The sequence below is a fragment of the Asterias amurensis genome, chromosome 5 (assembly GCF_032118995.1).
Source record: "Asterias amurensis chromosome 5, ASM3211899v1".
Taxonomy (NCBI): domain Eukaryota; kingdom Metazoa; phylum Echinodermata; class Asteroidea; order Forcipulatida; family Asteriidae; genus Asterias; species Asterias amurensis.
Window position 1 is genome coordinate 4,123,770 of NC_092652.1, and position 20,168 is coordinate 4,143,937.

At 39.6% G+C, this 20,168-nt stretch overlaps 1 protein-coding gene across 1 annotated transcript in view; it reads right to left on the reverse strand.

The window, feature by feature from the left end:
- The window catches only part of LOC139937061 (cold shock domain-containing protein E1-like), a 20,420-nt gene continuing 252 nt past the window's right edge, over positions 1-20,168 (reverse strand). The window contains exons 2-23 of the mRNA XM_071932043.1: positions 19,032-19,244; positions 18,434-18,606; positions 17,387-17,478; positions 16,424-16,463; positions 15,268-15,364; positions 14,724-14,884; positions 14,238-14,294; positions 12,849-12,949; positions 11,820-11,946; positions 11,521-11,607; positions 10,128-10,300; positions 8,648-8,819; positions 8,180-8,275; positions 7,939-7,986; positions 7,066-7,191; positions 6,405-6,545; positions 5,264-5,436; positions 4,283-4,409; positions 2,870-2,972; positions 1,713-1,900; positions 1,129-1,292; positions 1-996 (exon numbers count right to left, since the gene is read on the reverse strand). Coding sequence (XP_071788144.1) covers positions 834-996; positions 1,129-1,292; positions 1,713-1,900; positions 2,870-2,972; positions 4,283-4,409; positions 5,264-5,436; positions 6,405-6,545; positions 7,066-7,191; positions 7,939-7,986; positions 8,180-8,275; positions 8,648-8,819; positions 10,128-10,300; positions 11,521-11,607; positions 11,820-11,946; positions 12,849-12,949; positions 14,238-14,294; positions 14,724-14,884; positions 15,268-15,364; positions 16,424-16,463; positions 17,387-17,478; positions 18,434-18,457 — 2,460 coding nt within the window. The 5' untranslated portion in view covers positions 18,458-18,606; positions 19,032-19,244 and the 3' untranslated portion in view covers positions 1-833. The remainder of the gene's footprint in view (positions 997-1,128; positions 1,293-1,712; positions 1,901-2,869; positions 2,973-4,282; positions 4,410-5,263; positions 5,437-6,404; positions 6,546-7,065; positions 7,192-7,938; positions 7,987-8,179; positions 8,276-8,647; positions 8,820-10,127; positions 10,301-11,520; positions 11,608-11,819; positions 11,947-12,848; positions 12,950-14,237; positions 14,295-14,723; positions 14,885-15,267; positions 15,365-16,423; positions 16,464-17,386; positions 17,479-18,433; positions 18,607-19,031; positions 19,245-20,168) is intronic.

The following is a 20,168-nucleotide window of genomic DNA, read 5'->3' on the forward strand; positions in this document are numbered from 1 at the left end:
TTTTCTTCTTCGTTTTTTTTTTTTTTTTTTTTTTTTTTTAGTATAATTTTTTTCTTTCTTTTTTTCTTCCACATTGAGTAGTCCAATACTCTTCACTTACTGGCAGCACATTTGTTTTAATTGACTTTAAAAAAAAAAATTTTTAACAAAAAATCAATCAAATAAATAAATTACATGAAAAAAAGGGGGGAAAAAATGCTTTTCTTAAACATCTTAGTGCTGAAATTCGTACACAAGATAATACTGCCCTCAATTCCTCCTTATAATCTCCTACCTCCAATAAAGAGGAAAAAACTAGAATAAAAAATAAATATTATTTTTCTTTGAGATTTTCCAGATTCTAGGTGCAGCACACTTGCCTGGTAAATCCACTGTTCATGGAAACATGCCCATGTTCAGAACTACGTAAACAATAAACTTACCTGGTAAGTCTGCTGCCACCTAGAGTTCAAAAGTCTCCAAGTTCAGGATTATCAGATTTCAAAAGAGGCTCGGCGAGCAAAGAATTTATCAGCAATTGTCTTTTTCCCCGAATTGAAAACTACAAACTTCATGAACTAGAGTTAGGCTGACATGTACATGTAACAAGGTACGCTTAGCACGGTTCTTTGAAATAAGCAGATTCAGCTAAAAAACTTGACTTGGGGGCCCCCTTGAAATCTGTTAATGAACTTGGCAAATCTAACGACAACTGCTTCACAGCAAGTTAGTCATTTCTGGTTACCATCCAATTATCATTGATAACATACATTGGCAACTGGTAGCCTGGCTTTTAACCTGTCAAGGAGAAACCTTAGCCTTTACGACAGCGACCTTCCTGAGATGTTCCCTTTCTACATGCTCCGTTCTTCGGTTCCATTCGAGATGGTCCTCCCCAGGTTGAAGCCTTTTGTACCGTCGGGTCCTTTAGGCGTTCTGATGACCATCGTCTTCGGACCCCTCTCTTCGCTCGGGACACTCTTCAAACGGTTCAGATGGCCTGGACGTTGAATCTCACTGAAGGACAATAAAAAAATTAAAAAGTAAACTATTTTGCCATGTATGTTAAATGCGGTTCCACTCTTAAGTGTAATATTGGAGTCCAATAGAATAATTATTGGATGCTTTGCAATCGCTGTTTTTACTCACCTGAGTCGTCTGACATTGATGGCACTGTGGCGGCCATTTTGTTGGTTTTGAATCAGCACAAATTCCACTTCATCTCCGGGATGAAGATCGCATCCTTCTTGGACTTCGCTCATGTGAAAGAATAACTTCTTGCCTTCACCAGTGTCGTAGTTTAGAAATCCAAACTGGGTAAGCAACAGACAAAACAATCGTTAGACTTAATCTTACAAAAGGCACAAATTAATGCTTAGTGCCCAAATTCGTGGCTCTGCTTACCACCGAATTCTGCACTTGCCATCACCATTCTGTGCGTACTGAGAAAGTGCCAAATTTCTACCCGAGCTGTGTTGTGTATCACAGAGACTGCCAACAGAGGGGGCTAGCAAATGACTATTACAAATGCAAATCCAAGGTCTTGCTAATCTGTGAAATCTGCTTAAGGCTTACGCTAATTTCTCTGCTATAGTAAGCATGAAATAATACTTACCGTTAAGCAGTCTTATGATAATGGCCCCTTGGCCCAATTTCATATTTTGATTTTGCTTGAGCGAATTTGTCGCTCTATGAAAATGGGCCCTTGGTAATCAAAGGGACGTGCCACTTACATTGTTCTTGATGGAGTCCACATGAGTGCGTAGAATCTTCCGAATGGCGACCACATTACAAGCCCACTCCTTCCCGGAGATGTTAGCGATGCACAGCTGCAGCTGGACAGGGTCACCCTTCTGCAGGAAGTCATGACTGTCCGTCAGGCTGATGATGCAGTATGGGTAAACGGCACCGTCACTGTTATCTGTCAAATAGAATAGACCACAGCAGACTGAGTGAAAAGTCAAGCTGTTACACAACACCGAGCTGATTCTGTGCTGAACGGCCGATTCTGCGCTTACTTTGTGATTTCCATTTCATGGTGCTTCTCTGCGAAAGCACACAAAAAGGCATGCTAACCTTTCGGTGCCTACTGCATGAAAATGAATGACATAACAATGCCAATCCATGGTGAACGCGCAAGCTGGCTGCCTAACTTTCTTGCTTACCTGTGAAACACGCTTACGCTAAAAGCAAGTTTTTCTGCTATAGTAAGCAGCGCTAAGAAAATGGCCCCAGGTTACCCCTACAAGTTCTGCTGTAAAACCGTGCACTGCAAAACAAAATAGCAGGGTTCTCACCATGCACAAACCAGCATATTGGGCAGATACCTGCAAATTTATGCAGATACACAAATTTTGCTTTTTACTTATGAAATAATTTGAAAAAACATCAAGAGAAAACAATCAAGAATGTCCAAGATTGCACCGAGGGGCTTTTAAAACCAAGATAAACACCAAGTAGAAAACAGTCCATAGACCTTGTTTAAATAATAATAAACGGTTTTTATATAGCACTTTATACACCATGTTTCAAAGCGCTTCCAACATTATTACCCTGATCACTGGGCCATTTCATTCCCTAAACCACCTTCAGCTCCCTGGGGAGTAAACAGCCTGTGCCGCCAAATATGTAGCGCACTAATCTGAACCAACCACAATAACCATCTCTGCCCTCACAGGTACCCATTTACCCCTGGGTGGAGAGAAGCAACTACAGTTAAGTGTCTTGCTCAGGGACACAAGTGTCACGACCAGGATTCGAACCACACCCTGCTGAACAGAAGCATCAGAGCTTGAGTTCGGTGCTCTTATCTGCTCGGCCACGACACCCCACTCAGCATGCCTCTGCTAAACATAAAAAATCTAGGCCATAATGCCCCCCCAGTTCTTACCTTCATTAACAACTTGAATGAGACCATTGTACTCGGCCTGCTGAGGGTCAATGTTCCTTAATGGACGGATCACTTTACCCTGAAGAATTCCAGGTTTCTTCGGCTGTTTTCAAAAGAAGAAAAACAAAGGACACTTGATCAGAGGTCAATCAAAGTTTTATTTATTTGGTTAATTATTCTGGTTGTAAAGCTAAGAATTCTTAGAACAGTTAACTAAATCACTTTACTAGCTAAAGGGAACGTACACACTTGGTAATTACTCAAAACAGATATTACCATAAAAACTGACTTGGTAACAAGCATTGGAGAGCTGTTGATAGTATAAACCATTGTGGGAAACGACTCCCACTGAAGAATTGTAGTTTTTGAGAAAGAGGTATTTCTCACTAAAATATTAAAAGACTCCTATCTGAAAGCACACAAATTCGTCCAACAAGGGTGTTTTTTCTTTCATCATTTTCTCGCAACTTTAATGACCAATTGAGCCAACTTTTCACAGGCTTGTTATTTTATGCTTATGATGGGATAACCTCAGTGAAAACACTGGTCTTTGACATTTACCAAACGTGTACAGGGGTCGATTTCACAAAGAGTTAGGACTAGTCCTAACTTAGGACTAGTCCTAGGAGATATACAAATTGCATGGATAGTCCTAAGTTAGGACGAGTAACTGGTCCTAACTCGAGATAAGACTAGTCCTAACTCTTTGTGAAATCCACCCCAGGGCCTTTAAGAACCCCATGGAGAGAAGATAAGGAAGGAAGTTTCAGTGGGAGGGAAACCCAAGTGAATTATCCCAAGGAAAACACACGCAGTCAAGTAGGGACTGAAAGCCCAATCAACGAAGTGCCTCCGGTTGGATTCGAACCGGGTGGAAGAAAGTGGAAGGCAAGGAAAGAAACCCCTACTCCAATTTGATGACTTTATGAGGTGAAGCCCAAAGCATGTGAACAACATTGATGATTGAAAATATAATCGCTCACAGATTTGCTAAAAGGTAATCTTGGTAGGAAAACTTCCCTAAACAAAAACAAAACCTGAAATGCTATAGTTTTGAGAAATGAGTTGAACATTTATTCATAAATACCTCAGATAGTTTCGCTATTCCTATTGGTGGAGAGCGCGTCACGTGGGTGTGTATAAACCTTTGTTTAAGACCGGTAGAAAGTGTTAATTCAACGGCGTGACACGCGACCTTGCACCTGTTCTTATAAGACAGTTTCTTCATTCCTATTGTCGAGAGCAATGGCTGAAACAGTTGTGCCACATCACGCGATACGCGCAACGCGCAAAACATTCCCTTATAAGGAGTTGTGACACAGCTGTCTGCGACTTCTTTGTCAGCTCCACCAATCATTGACTACACCTTTAAAGCCCATTTCACTCAACAGATAAATTGAAATACACCTGTACCTCCACTACGATAGTTCCTTTGGGCAACTTGGAGACCTCCTCTGCGCTGATCTTGGGTCCCTTCCTGATCACAGAATAACTCACTTCATCTCCAACATCGATGTCATTCACATCACCAGAAAACTCGCTATTAACAACAAAATAAAATAGAAAAGGTCAACAAAGGTCAATGCAAAAGATGCCACAAAATGAGTTCCGAATGAGGTGCTACAACTGGTCCATTCAAGCAAAGTGCCACTCAAGCAAATCAGCGTCCCCCATTTGTACAAGTCCATCGCCTTTCGAGATTGAAGGAGGCCTTCTACTACTTCTTTTACAAATTACTAAGTCCACATACACAATCCACTATTGGATCACTGGAACAATGGATCGAGACTATGCTTACTTTTGCCTCACAGAAAGCTGTTAACAGAGCCGGCTTCTCTCTTTTTTTGCCTTTTGAACCTTAAATGACCAGCTCTTTTTTTTTCTCTCTTTTTTTTGGTAAACCTTTAAAACAAAAGTCTCTCTCACCAAACAAAATGTATCTTTTGTGTTGATTTGTGTTGCCTTGGTACATCATTAAGTCAATAGTATTTCTTTAGTGGTAATGTCTTTCCGTGATAACATGTATATTTAATGTCTCATACATGTCACCTTATGACACTTTATGAGATGCATAAAAAGAATGTACATGTATGACTAAAAGCCGAGTCACACTGCAGCGATAACGAAAAACGATAACGATCATGACACAGAGAGAACGCATTCTATTGGTTGAATTGCTCCACGCAGAATACGCACACGCTCATTCAACCAATGGAATGCGTTCTCTTTGCGTCGTTATCGTTATCGTTCTAGTTATCGCTGCAGTGGGACCGGGCATTTAGACATTGAAAGAGTGAAGCAGTAATTTCTGCATATTTAGCAGCTGTACGGACAAGATCCAGGGTGGAACACAACCCCCTCATCGAAGATCATTCAAAAATATTTGCTCCCTACCTGTAATGGAAAAAGACTTCATGATCGTGTTCAGCGGTCTCGATGAAACCGAAGCTGTCCTTCAGTACAGCAATGTAGCCCTGCTTGTCTGTCTTAGCTCCTCGGTTCAATACAACGATAGCCACAGCCAAGTGGGATTTGTCGCGCTTCAACTCTGCGATGTTGAACTCCACCTTTGGGAAAAGATGTCAAGATTGTTAAAGGCATGGAAACTATTGGTAATTACTCAAAATAATTGTTAGCATAAAAACTTACTTGCTAACAAGCAATGGAGAGCTGTTGATAGTATAAACATTGTGAGAAGCGGCTCCCTCTGAAGTTAAGTAATTTTCAAGAAAGAAGTAGTTTTCCGCTAAAATATTTGAGTTTTGATTTCAAGACCTCAGAATTAGATTTTGAGGTCCTGAAATCAAGCATCTGAAAGCACACAACTTCGTGTGACAAGGGTGTTTTTTCTTCTATTATTATCTCACAACTTCGACGACCAATTGGGTTCAAATTTTCACATGTTATTTTATGCATTATGTTGAGATACACCAAGTGAGATGACTGGTCTTTGACAATTACCAAAAGTGTCCAGTGTCTTTAAAGTAAATCCAACCTTCTCTGTTTGTACTCAACACATTTGTTTCTGTGTTTATTCTCCAAAAAAATAAAACAATTACTAAAAATGTAATTTCCTCTAAATCAGGGCTTAACTTTTACACTGGACTGCAGGCCCTACGCCAGTGGTTTTTAGTGTCAGGCCAGTTAACTTATGCCCAGATAAGTCCAGCAGTCTTGTATGTTTCTACTGAATAACAATACATACCTCACTCAATATCAATATCTTGTACAGAAAAAATCATGTTCGATTCTGATTCTTGACTCTGATAAATAACTTTTAATTCTATTGAGTTACTTTGAGTAACAAAGTATACTTTAAACCTCAGAAAACAGATGGGATCAATCGACTCTCACATTTTTTAGTGCTTGATTGTTCAAATAAAGACATTGCAATGCATGATGTCTGGAAGTTTTTTTTCTCATTTTGATTCTGTACTTGGTCCAGTAAAAGTTTGGAGCTACAACCATTGTGTTCTTGTGAATTCTCCCCCCTGTAAATATACTAATTTCTTTGATTAATTTGATCTGGCCATACCTCATCTTTGACATCCGGAGGGACACGCACATCGGTGTCCTTGGCATGGAACTTGACGGATACCTCGCTATCGTCCTCCTGGTAGCGGATCAAACCAAGCTCTGGGGTGTGGTCACGATTCTTCCCTGGACTCCGACCCCACTGTTCAAAACAATATAACATACTTCAAATCTCTCAAAATGTTGCTTTTTGAAATTTGAAATTGCTTCTTATCTTTTATAACCATGTGATGAAAACGGCAAAACCAGACATTTTTATATCGGGGGAGGGTGGGCAAGCAGGGGCAAGGACTAGCCAATATAGGACTCTTCCTTTTACCTCGTCAACTAACACGGTCGGCCATTTATGGGAGTCAAATTTTTAACTCCCATAAATGGCCGACCGTGTTAGTTCGCAAAGTAAAAGGAAAACCACGCAATTTCGAGGCAAATTTGTGTGGATCATTGTATTCTACATTTAATTCATCTTTCTAACCGTATACATTTTATAACAAACGGTTACAAACGCTTTTCAAAGACCAACTCGACCGATCCAAGGCAACATGTTCCTTTAATACTAAACATGCTCGGCCCAAAATGAAAACCAGTTGGTACCGATCTGGCTCTCCTTTTGTTTTTAATGGAATTAAGTAAATAAAGAAAAAGAGTCACTTTAAACTTACTAAGTTATCGGGGAGTCTGTCCACCACTCCTTTAAGGCGTTGAGGCAGAACGTTCTGAAAGGTGACACTGCCCTTAGGGAGCTGCTTAATCCTGGTAGCAATCTGACGCTGGGCTTGAGTTGGGTCCTGTTCAAACATTACAACAATCAAAAAAAAAAATGTCAAACCTCTTCAGACCAGTATTTCAGGATAATATGTTTGTGTCACGTAATTTGCAGACTCCCTGTCGTGTGAAAATATTCACCGTCTTCATCATGATGAAAATTGATGAAAAATTGATGAAAAACATGACCGGTACTTAAAGGCAGTGGACACTATTGGTAATTACTCAAAATAATTATTAGCATAAAACCTTTCTTCGTAACAAGTAATGGGGAGAGGTTGATAGTATAAAACATTGGGAGAAAGGGCTCTATCTGACGTAGTTTTTGAAAAAGAAGTAATTTTCCTTGATTTTGATTTCAAGACCTCAGAATTAGATTATGAGGTCTCGAAATCAAGCATCTGAAAGCACACAACTTCAATTGACAAGGGTGTTTTTTCTTTCATTATTATCTCGCAATTGCGACACCAATTGAGCTCAAACTTTAACACGTTTGTTATTTTATGCAAATGTTGAGATACACCAAGTGAGAAGACTGGTCTTTAACAATTACCAATAGTGTCCAGTGTCTTTAAACCTCAAGTTGACAATTTAGCAAACACTTTTGCAGATAGTTTTCTCAAATGATGCAAACTTAGTATGTTTGTTTAATCTTAAATAAGTTTTTGAGGGAGTGCAAACTGCCACTCTTGAAATGTTCCCTCAGTTTTCTATTTTGCTTTTATTTTAAAGTTGGACTTCGTTGGACCTTGAAGTCAAGGGTTACTTACTGACATAACCGAGAACTCCACCTCATCAGATATATGGATGTCACCCTCCTGGAAAGAAACATAAACAAATCTTGTCAAGAATGTAAACAAAAACAAGCCTACAACTTTTTAATTAATAGATGCATCGGGGATGAAATTTGCATCAGGGATAAAGAATATTATTTGGTTTTACCCTAACACTGAGGTCCTTAAAGGCAATGGACATTATTGGGGGGCTGTTTTTGTTTCTATTCCTACTTACAGAGTGAAGCATTTCATTGAAGTGAAAGAACATCCTTGCGTCTCGGTCCACACACTTGATGAAACCAAAGCCCTCTTTGACTGCTGCTATAATGCCCTGTACAGGTCAAAGGTTATAAGGTTGAAATTTAAAGGTCATGTGACTTTAAGAGTATCATGCCGTATCCGAAGTGGTGGCTATGGCTGCGGCTACGACCGTTGCCGGGGAAGTTGCTAAGGGCGTCCTATACTTCAATGCATGATGACACAGCGATCCAGCCGTAGCCGCCAATTCGGATACGGCCCAAGTCTCTATAATTTTCCCTATAAATCAGCATTACGTTGACAAAAACCAATCTATGACTTTACCTTAAATCAAGGACAGATTCGGGAATTTTTTTTCAGAAAATCAGTTACCACAAGAAACCTTGATAACAAATAGAAACACAAATATCATTTATTCTTCAAAAAAGTCTTCAAGGAAACTCACCGTTTCCCTAACTTCTTTTCCCTCCTTGAAGGTGGCTTCAGACAGCTCCAGGTTTGTAGCTCGTTGTAGATGGTCTCGTTTGTCAGTGGCAATTTGAAAGTTGACGATGTCACCCACACATAGCGTGTACGAGTGGAGCAGGTCTTTGTCTCCGTATGACAGTTCACGTTTCCTGGTAAAGTGCACAATTTTTTTTTGTTAAGACAAGGTTTGTCGTTAACTTCTCCAACATTGAGGCACAGGCCAAGGGTGGATTTCACAAAGAGTTAAGACTAGTCTTATCTCGAGTTAGGAAGAGTTACTCAGCCTAACTTAGGACTAGCCTTAAGTTTGTAATAACTCTTAAAAGCAGTGGACACTATTGGTAATTACTCAAAATAATTATTGGCATAAAACCTTACTTGGTGACGAGTAATGGGGAGAGGGTGATGGTATAAAACATTGTGAGAAACGGCTCCCTCTGAAGTGCCATAGTTTAAGAGAAAGACGTTATTTTCCACGAATTTGATTTCGAGACCTCAGATTTAGAACTTGAAGTCTCGAAATCAACCATCTAACCGCACACAACTTCGTGTGACAATGGTGTTTTTTTCTTTCATTATTATCTCACAAGTTCGATGACCGATTGAGCTCAAATTTTCACAGGTTTGTTATTTTATGCTTATGTTGAGATACACCAACTGTGAATTACCAATAGTGTCCACTGCCTTTAAAGAGTAGTCCTGAGTAAGGACTCTCTTTGTGAAATCGACCCCTGGAAAGACACATGACTTCTGTTGCCCTGGTTTTGGCCTAGGTGCCCCTTCAAACATTTCTGAAAGACTTAAGATTTTTCCAATGAATAGGGTGACCACCAGCATTACAACAAGATGGCTCAGTTGTTACAGCACTGGCATGTTAATTCAGAGGTTGGACGTTAAAGTCCATTCTCATAAATTTTTGTGTTTTTTTTTTAATTTAAATTTTTTCCAGGCAGCTTCCCTTGTGGTTAAATACTTGATGCATTGAAGCTGAAGACATTTTTATTAAACAGGTCAACTTAAAGGGAAGGTACACGCTTGGTAATTGTCAAAGCCCAGTCTTCTCACTTGGTGTATCCCAACATAAGCATAAAATAACAAGCCTGTGAAAATTTGGGCTCAGTTGGTCATCGAAATAATGAAAGAAAAAACACCCTTGTTGAACGAATTTGTGTGCTTTCAGATAGGAATAAAAGACTTCTGGCTAGAAATAAAAGACTTCTGGCTAGAAGTCTTTTATTATTTTAGTGAGAAATTACCTTTTTTTCAAAATCTACGCTACTTCAGAGGGAGCCGTTTCTCACAATGTTTTATACTATCAATAGCTCTCCATTACTCATTACCAAGTAAGTTTTTATGATAATATTTGTTTTGAGTAACTACCAAACGTGTACCTTCCCTTTAAATATGATTTCAAGGTTTTACACCAAATTTTGGATTTGAACTTCTGTAATTCCTACCCTCCATCTTCCAAAACATAGATGAGTTTTCCAGGGAAGGGGTCGTTGGTCTTCTTGGTCGTGAAGCGAGGGATGACTTTAGTGATGCATCCCCCCTGGTCATTCTCCCCGATGTCTTCAAAGATGACGGTACCAGTGGGAAGCTTCTTAATAGTGACTGCAACCTCCTTGTCCTGGGTCAGAGAAAACAAAATGGAGATTTCAAATGAATTTTATTATTCTTAATATTCTAATGTATATGGTGTCATTGCCCAGTGGTTTAAAGCATAAAGTTCAAGTTCTGGTGGTTAAGTCATCTGAGTGTTGGTTCCAAACCGGTCATGACACTTGTGTCCTTGAGCAAGATACTTCACTATAATTGCTTCTCTTCACCCAGGGGTTACATGAAAGGGTTTATATTGTGTTTGAAAAAGCATTTGGCGCACCACCGCAGCCATGGGCTGTATACTCCCCAGGGAGCTGAGAAAGATTACAGGAATGTTACACCCGGGCCCAATTTCATAGAGCTGCAATGCACAAAAATATGCTTAGCATGACATTTTTTGCCTTAATAAAAACAGAATGACCAACCAAATTTCCGAGTGGTTTTCAGGATAAGCAAACAACAGCTGAATACCTGTAACAAGCAATATGCAACAAATGGAAATTTGGTTGGTAATCCTTTTTTTTATCAAGGAAGAAATTTCATACTAAGCAAAGTTTTGTGCTAAGCAGCTCTATGAAATTGGGCCCTGATCTCCCCTGCCAAATGGGCATACCCAGGGGAATAGTCCCCCCTGCTCTGGAGTAGCGGTAAGCGATAAAACCCTGGGGTATTCTTGAAACCTGCAACCGAAGCCCTGTGGAAAAGGGACAGTGTGAAAGTGCACGGGGGTAACTGTGGAGTAAAAGAAAAGTCCCAGGGCCTCCCCGGGGCTGTATTCCACAAAGATAAGAGATACCGTGTGAAAAGGAAGTGTCGTGGCCGAGCGATTAAGATCAACGAATTCAAACTCTGGTGTTTCTTATCAGCAGAGTGTGGGTTCGAGTCCCCAGCCGTGACACTTGTTTCCTTAAGCAAGACACTTCGAATGGGACGTAAAGCCATTGGTCCCGTGTATTGTTTAACACATGTAAAAGAACCCAGTGCACTTATCGAAAAGAGAAGGGGTTCGCCCGGTGTTCCTGGCTGTGGCTGCGTAATGCGCCGTAGCACCTTGTAAACCCTTATAAGGTAAATATTTGGGTCTCAGAATCCATCACTGCAATAACATATCTTTCTGAAAGTTTGTATATACTCAGTGCCTTGAGTACCTTGTTTGGTAGATACGTGCGCTATATTAGACTTGATATTATATATATTATTAAGGGCAATAGTGACAGCCGTAGTCGCCAATGTGGACATTGATCTTACATTTCTGTGGCCGACTTCAAACTCCACGTCATCTCCAAGAAGTAAATCATTGATGTCACCGGTGAAGCTACTGTAGTGGAAGAAAATCTAGGAGAACAGTACAAAAACAGTTTAATTATGATCACAAAAATAAGAATGTTTTATTTATGTTTTGGTCGAAACAATATCAGCTTAAAGGGCCACATGGGCAGGTGTATCCTCTGGGAGCCGTCTGACATGGCCAAAGAGGGAATGACATCTCCGCGAGATAGTCACGCTGATGTCCTTTTTGCAAAAAAGAGTTCTATTTTATGACTTACCTCTTTCACAACATCTGCTCTCTCAATGAAGCCAAAGGATTCCTTCATGGAGCAGACGACTCCCTGAAACATTGGTACTTGGACTGGTTCCACCATGCGGATCCTACGAGCTTGGACATTACCGTTTCTGGAGTAAGAAAATGATGACAATATTACAGGGGTGAGAGTCATTACTAATGAAAAAGTCTGAAACTTCGATACAAATTCAAAGGTATGTTGAAATGATTCAATTTCTACCTTTGTGTAACCCCTGGGGTTATAGAGTCCAAGGAGCTTTTGGAAACAGTATCCACAGCACTAGAGAAGTAGACCAATGAGCAGAATTTCTTTATTTGTGGAAAAAAACATTGCCTGATTTTCTCCACCAGGCCGACATAAAAAGTCTGAATTCAGCCAAAAGTCTGAACAATCTCATTCCTGATATTATCAGGCTTGATACTTCATGAAGGTAAAGTTGACCCATGTCATTGCTTTATTGGTGCCCCTTTGAAATGTTTGATATTAATTTACAATTTCCTCAAAGAGGTGCCATTAACCAAGGAGAAAAAACCGCCTTGGTTTCCTTGCCCTTTCAAAAAAAGAGAACATGCGGAGTGTTGTAATAATAATAATAATAATAACAACAACCCGTTTTTATATAGCGCTTTTCACACCCGGAGGGCGTCCCAAAGCACTTCACATTATTACCCCTGGTCACTGGGCCTTAAATCACTCCTTAAACCATCTCAGCTCCCTGGTGGGGAGTATGCAGCCTGGCCGTTTGTTTTATCTCGTTCTGGTGGACAGGAAGTGGGTTCGAAGCTCGGCCATGACACTTGTGTCCATGACCAAGACACTTAACTATTATTGCTTCTCTTCACCCAGAGGTACAAATGGGTACCTATGAGGGAAAAGATGGCTAACAAGATTGATTTTAGTCAAATAGTCTGGGGGGGCAGCTTTGGCATAGTCACAAACATGTCAGATACCATGAACAGCTATACACAATTTAGGAAAAACTTTGAAATCAATTTTAGAGAGTTAACATACCTTTTGTCGGTAGCGATAAAGAAAGCTACTTTGTCACCTTTTTTGAGAAGGCGTCCTTTGTCATACATGTCTTCCATTCCATAGGCAAGAAAGAAGCTTTCCTGGAACAGCATAACACAAAATGGCATATCAGTTAAGTGATAACTAATACAATTAATTAATGTAATTAATGTATAATTTTTAATTTGTTTTACCCATACACCGATGTGTGTTAGCACTGTATACCCAGTACTTTCCCGAGTCCTGTAAAAAAAATATCACAGGCATGTTACTCGGGTGGGAATCGAACCCACGACCCTTGCAATTCTAGAGCAGTGTCTTACCAACTAGACTACCGAGGTTGCCCGGTAGCTAGAGGCAGTTCGAATCCTATGTTTTGGCAGGGGGTACCGCAATGATATAAGAGATGTTAAATTTGCATCGGGGATAAAGAATATGAATTGTGTTTTTTTTTTAACCCATACACCGATGTGTGTTAGCACTGTATACTCAGTACTTTCCCCGAGTCCTGTGAAAAATACAACTGTGATGCCCCACACCAAAATCAGGCTGTTTTAAGAAATCAGTGTTCTCCCTTAACAGGGGTTCCATTGGCCAAATGGTGCTGGTTAAAGGCACATATTGCCTTGGATCGGTCGAGTTGGTCTTTGGAAAGCGTTTGCAACCGTTTTTTATAAAATGCATATGGGTAGAAAGATCTTGTAAAAGTAGAATACAATGATCCACACAAACATGCCTCAAAATTGCGTGGTTTTCCCTTTACCTCGTCGACTAACACGTCGGCCATTTATGGGGGTCAAAATTTTGACTCCCATAAATGGCCGAACGTGTTAGTTCGCACAGTAGAAGGAAAACCACGCAATTTCGAGGCAAACTTGTGTAGATCATTGTATTCTACTTTTAAAACATCTTTCCAACCATATGCATTATATAAAAAACGGTTACAAACGCTTTTGTTTTGACCAACTCGTCCGATCCAAGGCAACGTGTTCCTTTAAAGGCAGTGGACACTATTGGTAATTACTCAAAATAATTATTAGCATAAAGCTTGGTAACGAGTAATAGGGAGCTGTTGACAGTATAAAACATTGTGAGAAATGGCTCCCTCTGAAATAACTTAGTTTTTGAGAGATACAAAAAGTGAGAAGACTGGTCTTTGACAGTTACCAATCAGCCATTTACCAATGTGATTTGATGTCTTAAACATTCTATATCTTGAGAAATATTAACCGATAGGCCCTTATTAAACCTGCTATGAAAAGTACATAGCATAAAGCATTTTGGCAGGTTTACTTTATCTGGTCAGCTTAAAGGTTTCAGCTCTAAGCAGCCATATAAAATTTGACCCTCAGAAATTCTTGGTTTGTTTTATGATAAACATTAACTTACGCCGTTCATTTCATACGCCACCTGGCCATATTCAGCAGTCATTGGACAACCCATTGGCTGTGGAGAAAGAGGAGGAAAAACAGAACAAGAGTAAGACATCTCTTAAATAGCTTCAAGAACAATTGACCGAGAATTTGGGAGGGGTTTGAACTATTCACAGTCTACTGTCTGCTTGGTTTTGCTTCAAGAACAATTAAGCAAGCATTTGAGAGTTTGAACAACAGTCTTCCATCTGCTTGGGTTTGCTTCAAGAACCGTGGTCACTGTGGTCCAGTGGTTAGACTGCAGGACTTGCAATCACAAGGTTGTGGGTTTGAATCCTACCAAGCTAACCGCTGCTTTCACAATGACTAGAATACATATTCAAACAAACAATGAGGCGAGATTTTAGCGAACTTGAACTACTCGGTCATCTGTCTGTTTAGTTGAGCTTCAAAAACGATTGAGCGAGAATTAAAGGGGATAATTGGGATTTGAACTACTCACTGTTTTCTGTCTGCTTGCTTTTGCTTCAAGAACAACGAGACCTGAGAGAGGCTCCTCTGAGATGATTTCACTTGAGATGGTTCCTTGGCTGAGTTTGATGATCTTACTAGCGATGGGTTTACCCGAACGGCAATCCGGAATGGTTTCAAATTCCACTGCATCTGCAATTTGAAAGTTTTGAGGAAAAGATAAGTTTTTGGGACCAGTTATTGCAAGAGAATCCAACAAGCTCTATCAACCAGAGCACATTGTTGCATTTGGCAGGGTTAGGCTAAGGGCACCTTTTACCAAATTTTTTGAAAGAGAGGATCCTCCAATAAATAATCTGCCTTCATGCAAAAGAAATTATCTGTGTCGTTCTGTCTCTCTGAAACTATCACAAATGTTTACAGAAACCACATCTTTGCATTTCAAAATCGAGTTTAATTTCAACAAAATAATTTGTGGAACAGTTGGACATCGAGTTTAGAAAATAAGTTTGGCAAATGAGTTTGGGAAATGAGTTGTGGACATAAGGTCAAGAGTTTGGAAATGAGTTACTCACCACCAATCTTAAGATTCTCCATGTTACCATCGTAGTGGCTCCCGTGGAAGAATAGACGTCCATCACGATCGCAGCAGGTGATGAAACCGTAAGAACCCTGTCGACCAATCAAATTAAGTATCATTAGATTGTCCACCAATGAAATTAAGTTTCACTAGATTGTCCACCAATGAAATTAAGTCTCATTAGATTGTCGACCAATCAAACTAAGTCTCATTAGATTGTCGACCAATCAAACTAAGTCTCATTAGATTGTCGACCAATCAAATTAAGTCTCATTAGATTGTCGACCAATCAAACTAAGTCTCATTAGATTGTCGACCAATCAAACTAAGTCTCATTAGATTGTCGACCAATCAAATTAAGTCTCATTAGATTGTCGACCAATTGATTTAAGTCTCATTAGATTGTCGACCAATGAAATTAAGTATCATTAGGGCCTTAGTCACACGAGGCTACTTTTGCAGTTAACTTGGCGGCAACCAACTGCAGTGCATTCAGTGGCACTATTCCCAAGAACAATCTGAGAACATTCAAAAAGTGGATGGATTCTCTTCTTTGAGAACTGGTTTCCAGTAAATTGTTGTGTGTGAGATGACCCTAAGACTAATGAGCTAGATAAGAAATGGCGATTTGCTGTGGAAGATATGAGGAAACTAGTGTCCTCAGAAAAGCCTGTGCTGAGTTAAGTCTTTACTTTCAACTTGCCTGTGCCAAGTTACTTTTACTTTTCACTTGCACTTTTTTTACTTGTAAATAGAGGATGCCGTGTTCCTGATCGCGCACTTTGCACCTTACAGTACGACTATACTCTACAACAAGAGGAATGTACCAAACCATAATAGATAGATAGCCACCTTTGTTTAGTACAAAACCAAATTTGTAGATTACATTTACCAATTTATGCCTATGAACTTTGCAGTGCTTCTTACCTAATAACTTTTTTACGGTCAATAAATTTTGGAGAAGGTATCTGAGGTATACCCTTCCTTAAAGAAATGTCAAAAGATGCAATGTGAATAGCTTAATTTAGAAGCATTACACAATTACAGAAATCTACAAAATGGAATAAGTTTGTTAAGATAAAACACAAGAAAACAGACAAACGAGAAACAAAAGACAAATACAGAAATAAAAACACTCTTCCTGAACTCACCAACATTTTCTCGATCATTCCTGTTTCTCGACATGATGCTCTGAAGAAAAGAAAAAAAACACCATTTCATAAATATCAGTCTATTTTTAAAATAGAGTACAAAACAAATTTTTGGGGTAAAAATTCACCAATTTATGCCTAACTTTGCCTTCCTTTAATGGCAAATAATATCTTTGGGGTTTGTGGAACAGGGTTCTACCCAGCATTAATCACAACTTTGGGGCATTATAAACCTTTTTTTTAAATTTATATTTGGCTGAGCACGCTGAAATGAAATAAGGACTTCGGAATGACTTCTACTTGGTGTTCATCTTGGTTATAAAAAAACCTTTCAAGTAATCTTTAGATTTAAAGTAATCTTTAGTAATCTTTAGATTTAAAGTGTTTCTTTTGGATTAATTTTTAGATTTTTTTTTTTTTTTTAAATGACCTGCTTGTGCATGGGAAGAACCCTGGGAAAATTTTCCCTCTCTTCCCTTCATTGCATTTTCTGCAACACTCTTGTGGAAACAGCAATAAGGTCTATTAATTTTTTTTAATTTTTTTTTTACCCATACACCAATGTGTGTTAGCACTGTATACTCAGTACTTTCCCCCGAGTCCTGTGAAAAAATATCACTGGCATGTAACTCAGGTGGGATTCGAACCCACGACCCTTGCAATTCTAGAGCAGTGTCTTACCAACTAGACTACCGAGGTTGCCCGGCAGCTAGAGGCAGTCCGAATCCTATGTTTTGGCAGCGGGTACCGCAACGATATAATAGATGTTAAATTTTGCATCGGGGATAAAGAATATTAATTTTTTATTTATTTTTTTTTTTTTTACCCATACACCGATGTGTGTTAGCACTGTATACTCAGTACTTTCCCGAGTCCTGTGAAAAAATATCACAGGCATCGAACCACCGACCCACAAGCAATAAGGTCCATTGATTCGGACCCTCATACAGACCAAGGACTTACCCGTTTTGAGGTGGATAACTGGCAGATCTCTGCAGTTGGGGAGCAGGGTGGAAAGGCTTGATGATGGTAGGCGAGTCTTGGGAATTCATTCTCTGCAGACAACAACAAAAACATTCTTGAAACCAATGAAAGTCATGTATAAATGTAAATCACATGTGTGGGTTTGAGTCTAAGTCAAGACATTTGTATCCTTGACCAAGACACTTTACCGGAACTGCTTTGACCCTTTGGTTGGACATTAAGCCGTAATGTCCTAGGATTGGTAGTTTATGTAAAAGAACCCAGCCGTCGATTACACCAAGCTCTTCCTAACTTAGGATTAATCTTAAGACTTAGGACAGGTTCAGTTCCGTATCAAAATACGTAGGACGCATTGAACTCTTCCTAAGTTAAGACGGGTTACTCTTCCTAACTCGAGATAGGATTGATCCTAGCGTTTCGTAAAATCGGCTGCTGATAACTTGTCATGGAAGAGTAGAGGTAATTGAAGGCTACGAAACTCAAGTTGTTGGATTGATCCATTCGTAGTCAGGATGCAGCAAGTCAGCATTTAATGATTTCAAAAGGCGTTAGAATCATCAGACTCATAACCCAGTGCTAGTCATCATTCTTGCGCATTCCTCGACCAACTTTGTGGTGACAGTCACCAAGGTATGGAAGGACAAGTTGAGTTAAAAATATTTCAAATTAAAAAAAACCAGAGATAGAAACCCTCCCCTCTCCAAAGAAGAAGAGAAGATGATCCTTGTTTCTGGTTCACATAGCGAGCACCCTTGTTTACAGGTTTCCTCAGGCTTGCAAGCTACAGTGTAAGGGTAGGGGTTAACCCCAGTGTTCCTAGTTCACATAGCAAGCACCCTTGCTTTACAGGTTTCCTCAGGCTTGTGAGCTACAGTGTAAGGGTAGGGGTTACCCCAGTGTTTCTGGTTCACATAGCAAGCACCCTTGTTTTACAGGTTTCCTCAGGCTTGTGAACTACAGCGATTGAGTTCACTTTGAAAATAAAATATAAAATAATAATACATTCAGAACAATCTTCAAACTGACCTTCCATGATGGGCTAGATGCCATGATGGCTCGCGAGATCTTGGAAAGAGTTTCCTTGTAAGAAAGAAAGACAGATGATGGTCAAGGCTTCTTTCTCTCTCTCTCTTGGTTCCTGTCGACTCCTCCCCTTAGACAGCTGCCGACTTTGATTACGATCCTGGGTAGCTCACTAACTGTCGAGTCAGAGAGATTAAAAAGAAAAACATCAAAATGCAAGATCAGATAAAAGCACAAAAATGTCTTCTTTAAGATCCAGGGTTCAAGAACTAACTCTAAGCCCAATTTTCTAAGGCTGCTCTTAGAGCTGAACAGTAGCTAAGCACAAAAACAATAGGCTTACCAGAATATGGTTACCGGCAAACAAAGTAAGTCACATACACAATCTGAGACTGGTATCCCGCCCTTTTTATGCTTAGTAGATATTTGCATGCAATATTAAGTATCCAATCATTTACAAGATTTTTGTTTTTGCCTGCGTATCAGCCAAAATTTATGCCCATCGGCATGAAATTGCGAATATTGACCAAATAAATTAACTTGTGCTAGTGAGATCGATAACTTCTGGAATAACAACCATGTAAAAAAGGTGATGGATTACCTTGAGTGAAGTACTGTAGTTCTCTTTAGAGGTTTTCTCGCGTTGATAATTGACCTCTACTTCACGTCTTAGATGTTGACCCTCTCTTAATCTGTTTCCCTAATCCTCAGGATCGGTGCTGTGTTGAGCTGAAGTTAAACTTGCTGGAATTAAGTCTGAATTGGCAGCGTTGCATCTCATGGGATATCTTAAAGTCAGTGGGTGTGCCAGTAGCTGCAAAACAAGAAAGAAGAAAAGTAAATCTGGGTTTGTCCGTTTCTTTTCAATGACTGGCAGACAGCAGGACCAGTTACATAGCTCATCTTTTTGGCAGTGCATCAGCCAGGGATGATTCTGTACTAGCCAGCCGGACCACTCAGAGAAAATGTTGACTGATCCTCAGGTGTTTTAACTGTCATTTGGCCAGGAGACAACGATTATGGGAGAACGCTTCCAGTCAATCAATCAGGGCTTCTGCACTGCCAAGTTGTTGTCTATTTTGTTGTTGAATTGTTTTCTTTTTCATTTTTATCTCTCTCCCTCTCTTTGTCCTTGTTTCTTCTGCCAAACTATTTTTTTCAACTGGCAGAGCAACAGCCACGGAAACATTTCTGTAAATGTACATCCTTCTATTTGTTGAACAAATCTCAAAAGAACTTCCAAAAAAAGGAAAACTTGTTTACAATTTAAAAAATAAATTGCCAATGAATGACACATAATGTTTTTGACAAAATTTTGCACTAAAGGGGAAAGATTTAGTCATATCAAATTTTATATCACCTACCACTATTTCCAAGTCACGGATTCTGTACTGGCATAAACTCATTCATATTCATATTTGTACAAAAGGTTTAAAACAAAGAAAGATGATGTGAAACTGCACAGTAAAGATGAGATATGCTGACAAAACACAGACATAAATGTTTAATTAAAAGCTAGGAACTTCAATCAATTCACTGCAACCATAGCACAACTATCAACATAAACAACATTACAAAGTGGGTGTAACGTTGACAGGAAAGTGGGCAGCAGACGTCTGGACCACATGAACTAAATTAAAACTCAACCCCGACCGCCAGCTGACCTACAAAAACACTTTGTTTTGTTCAACCATGGTTGAGCCATTCTAGTCATTCTGCCTTGTGAGTCACACCGGTT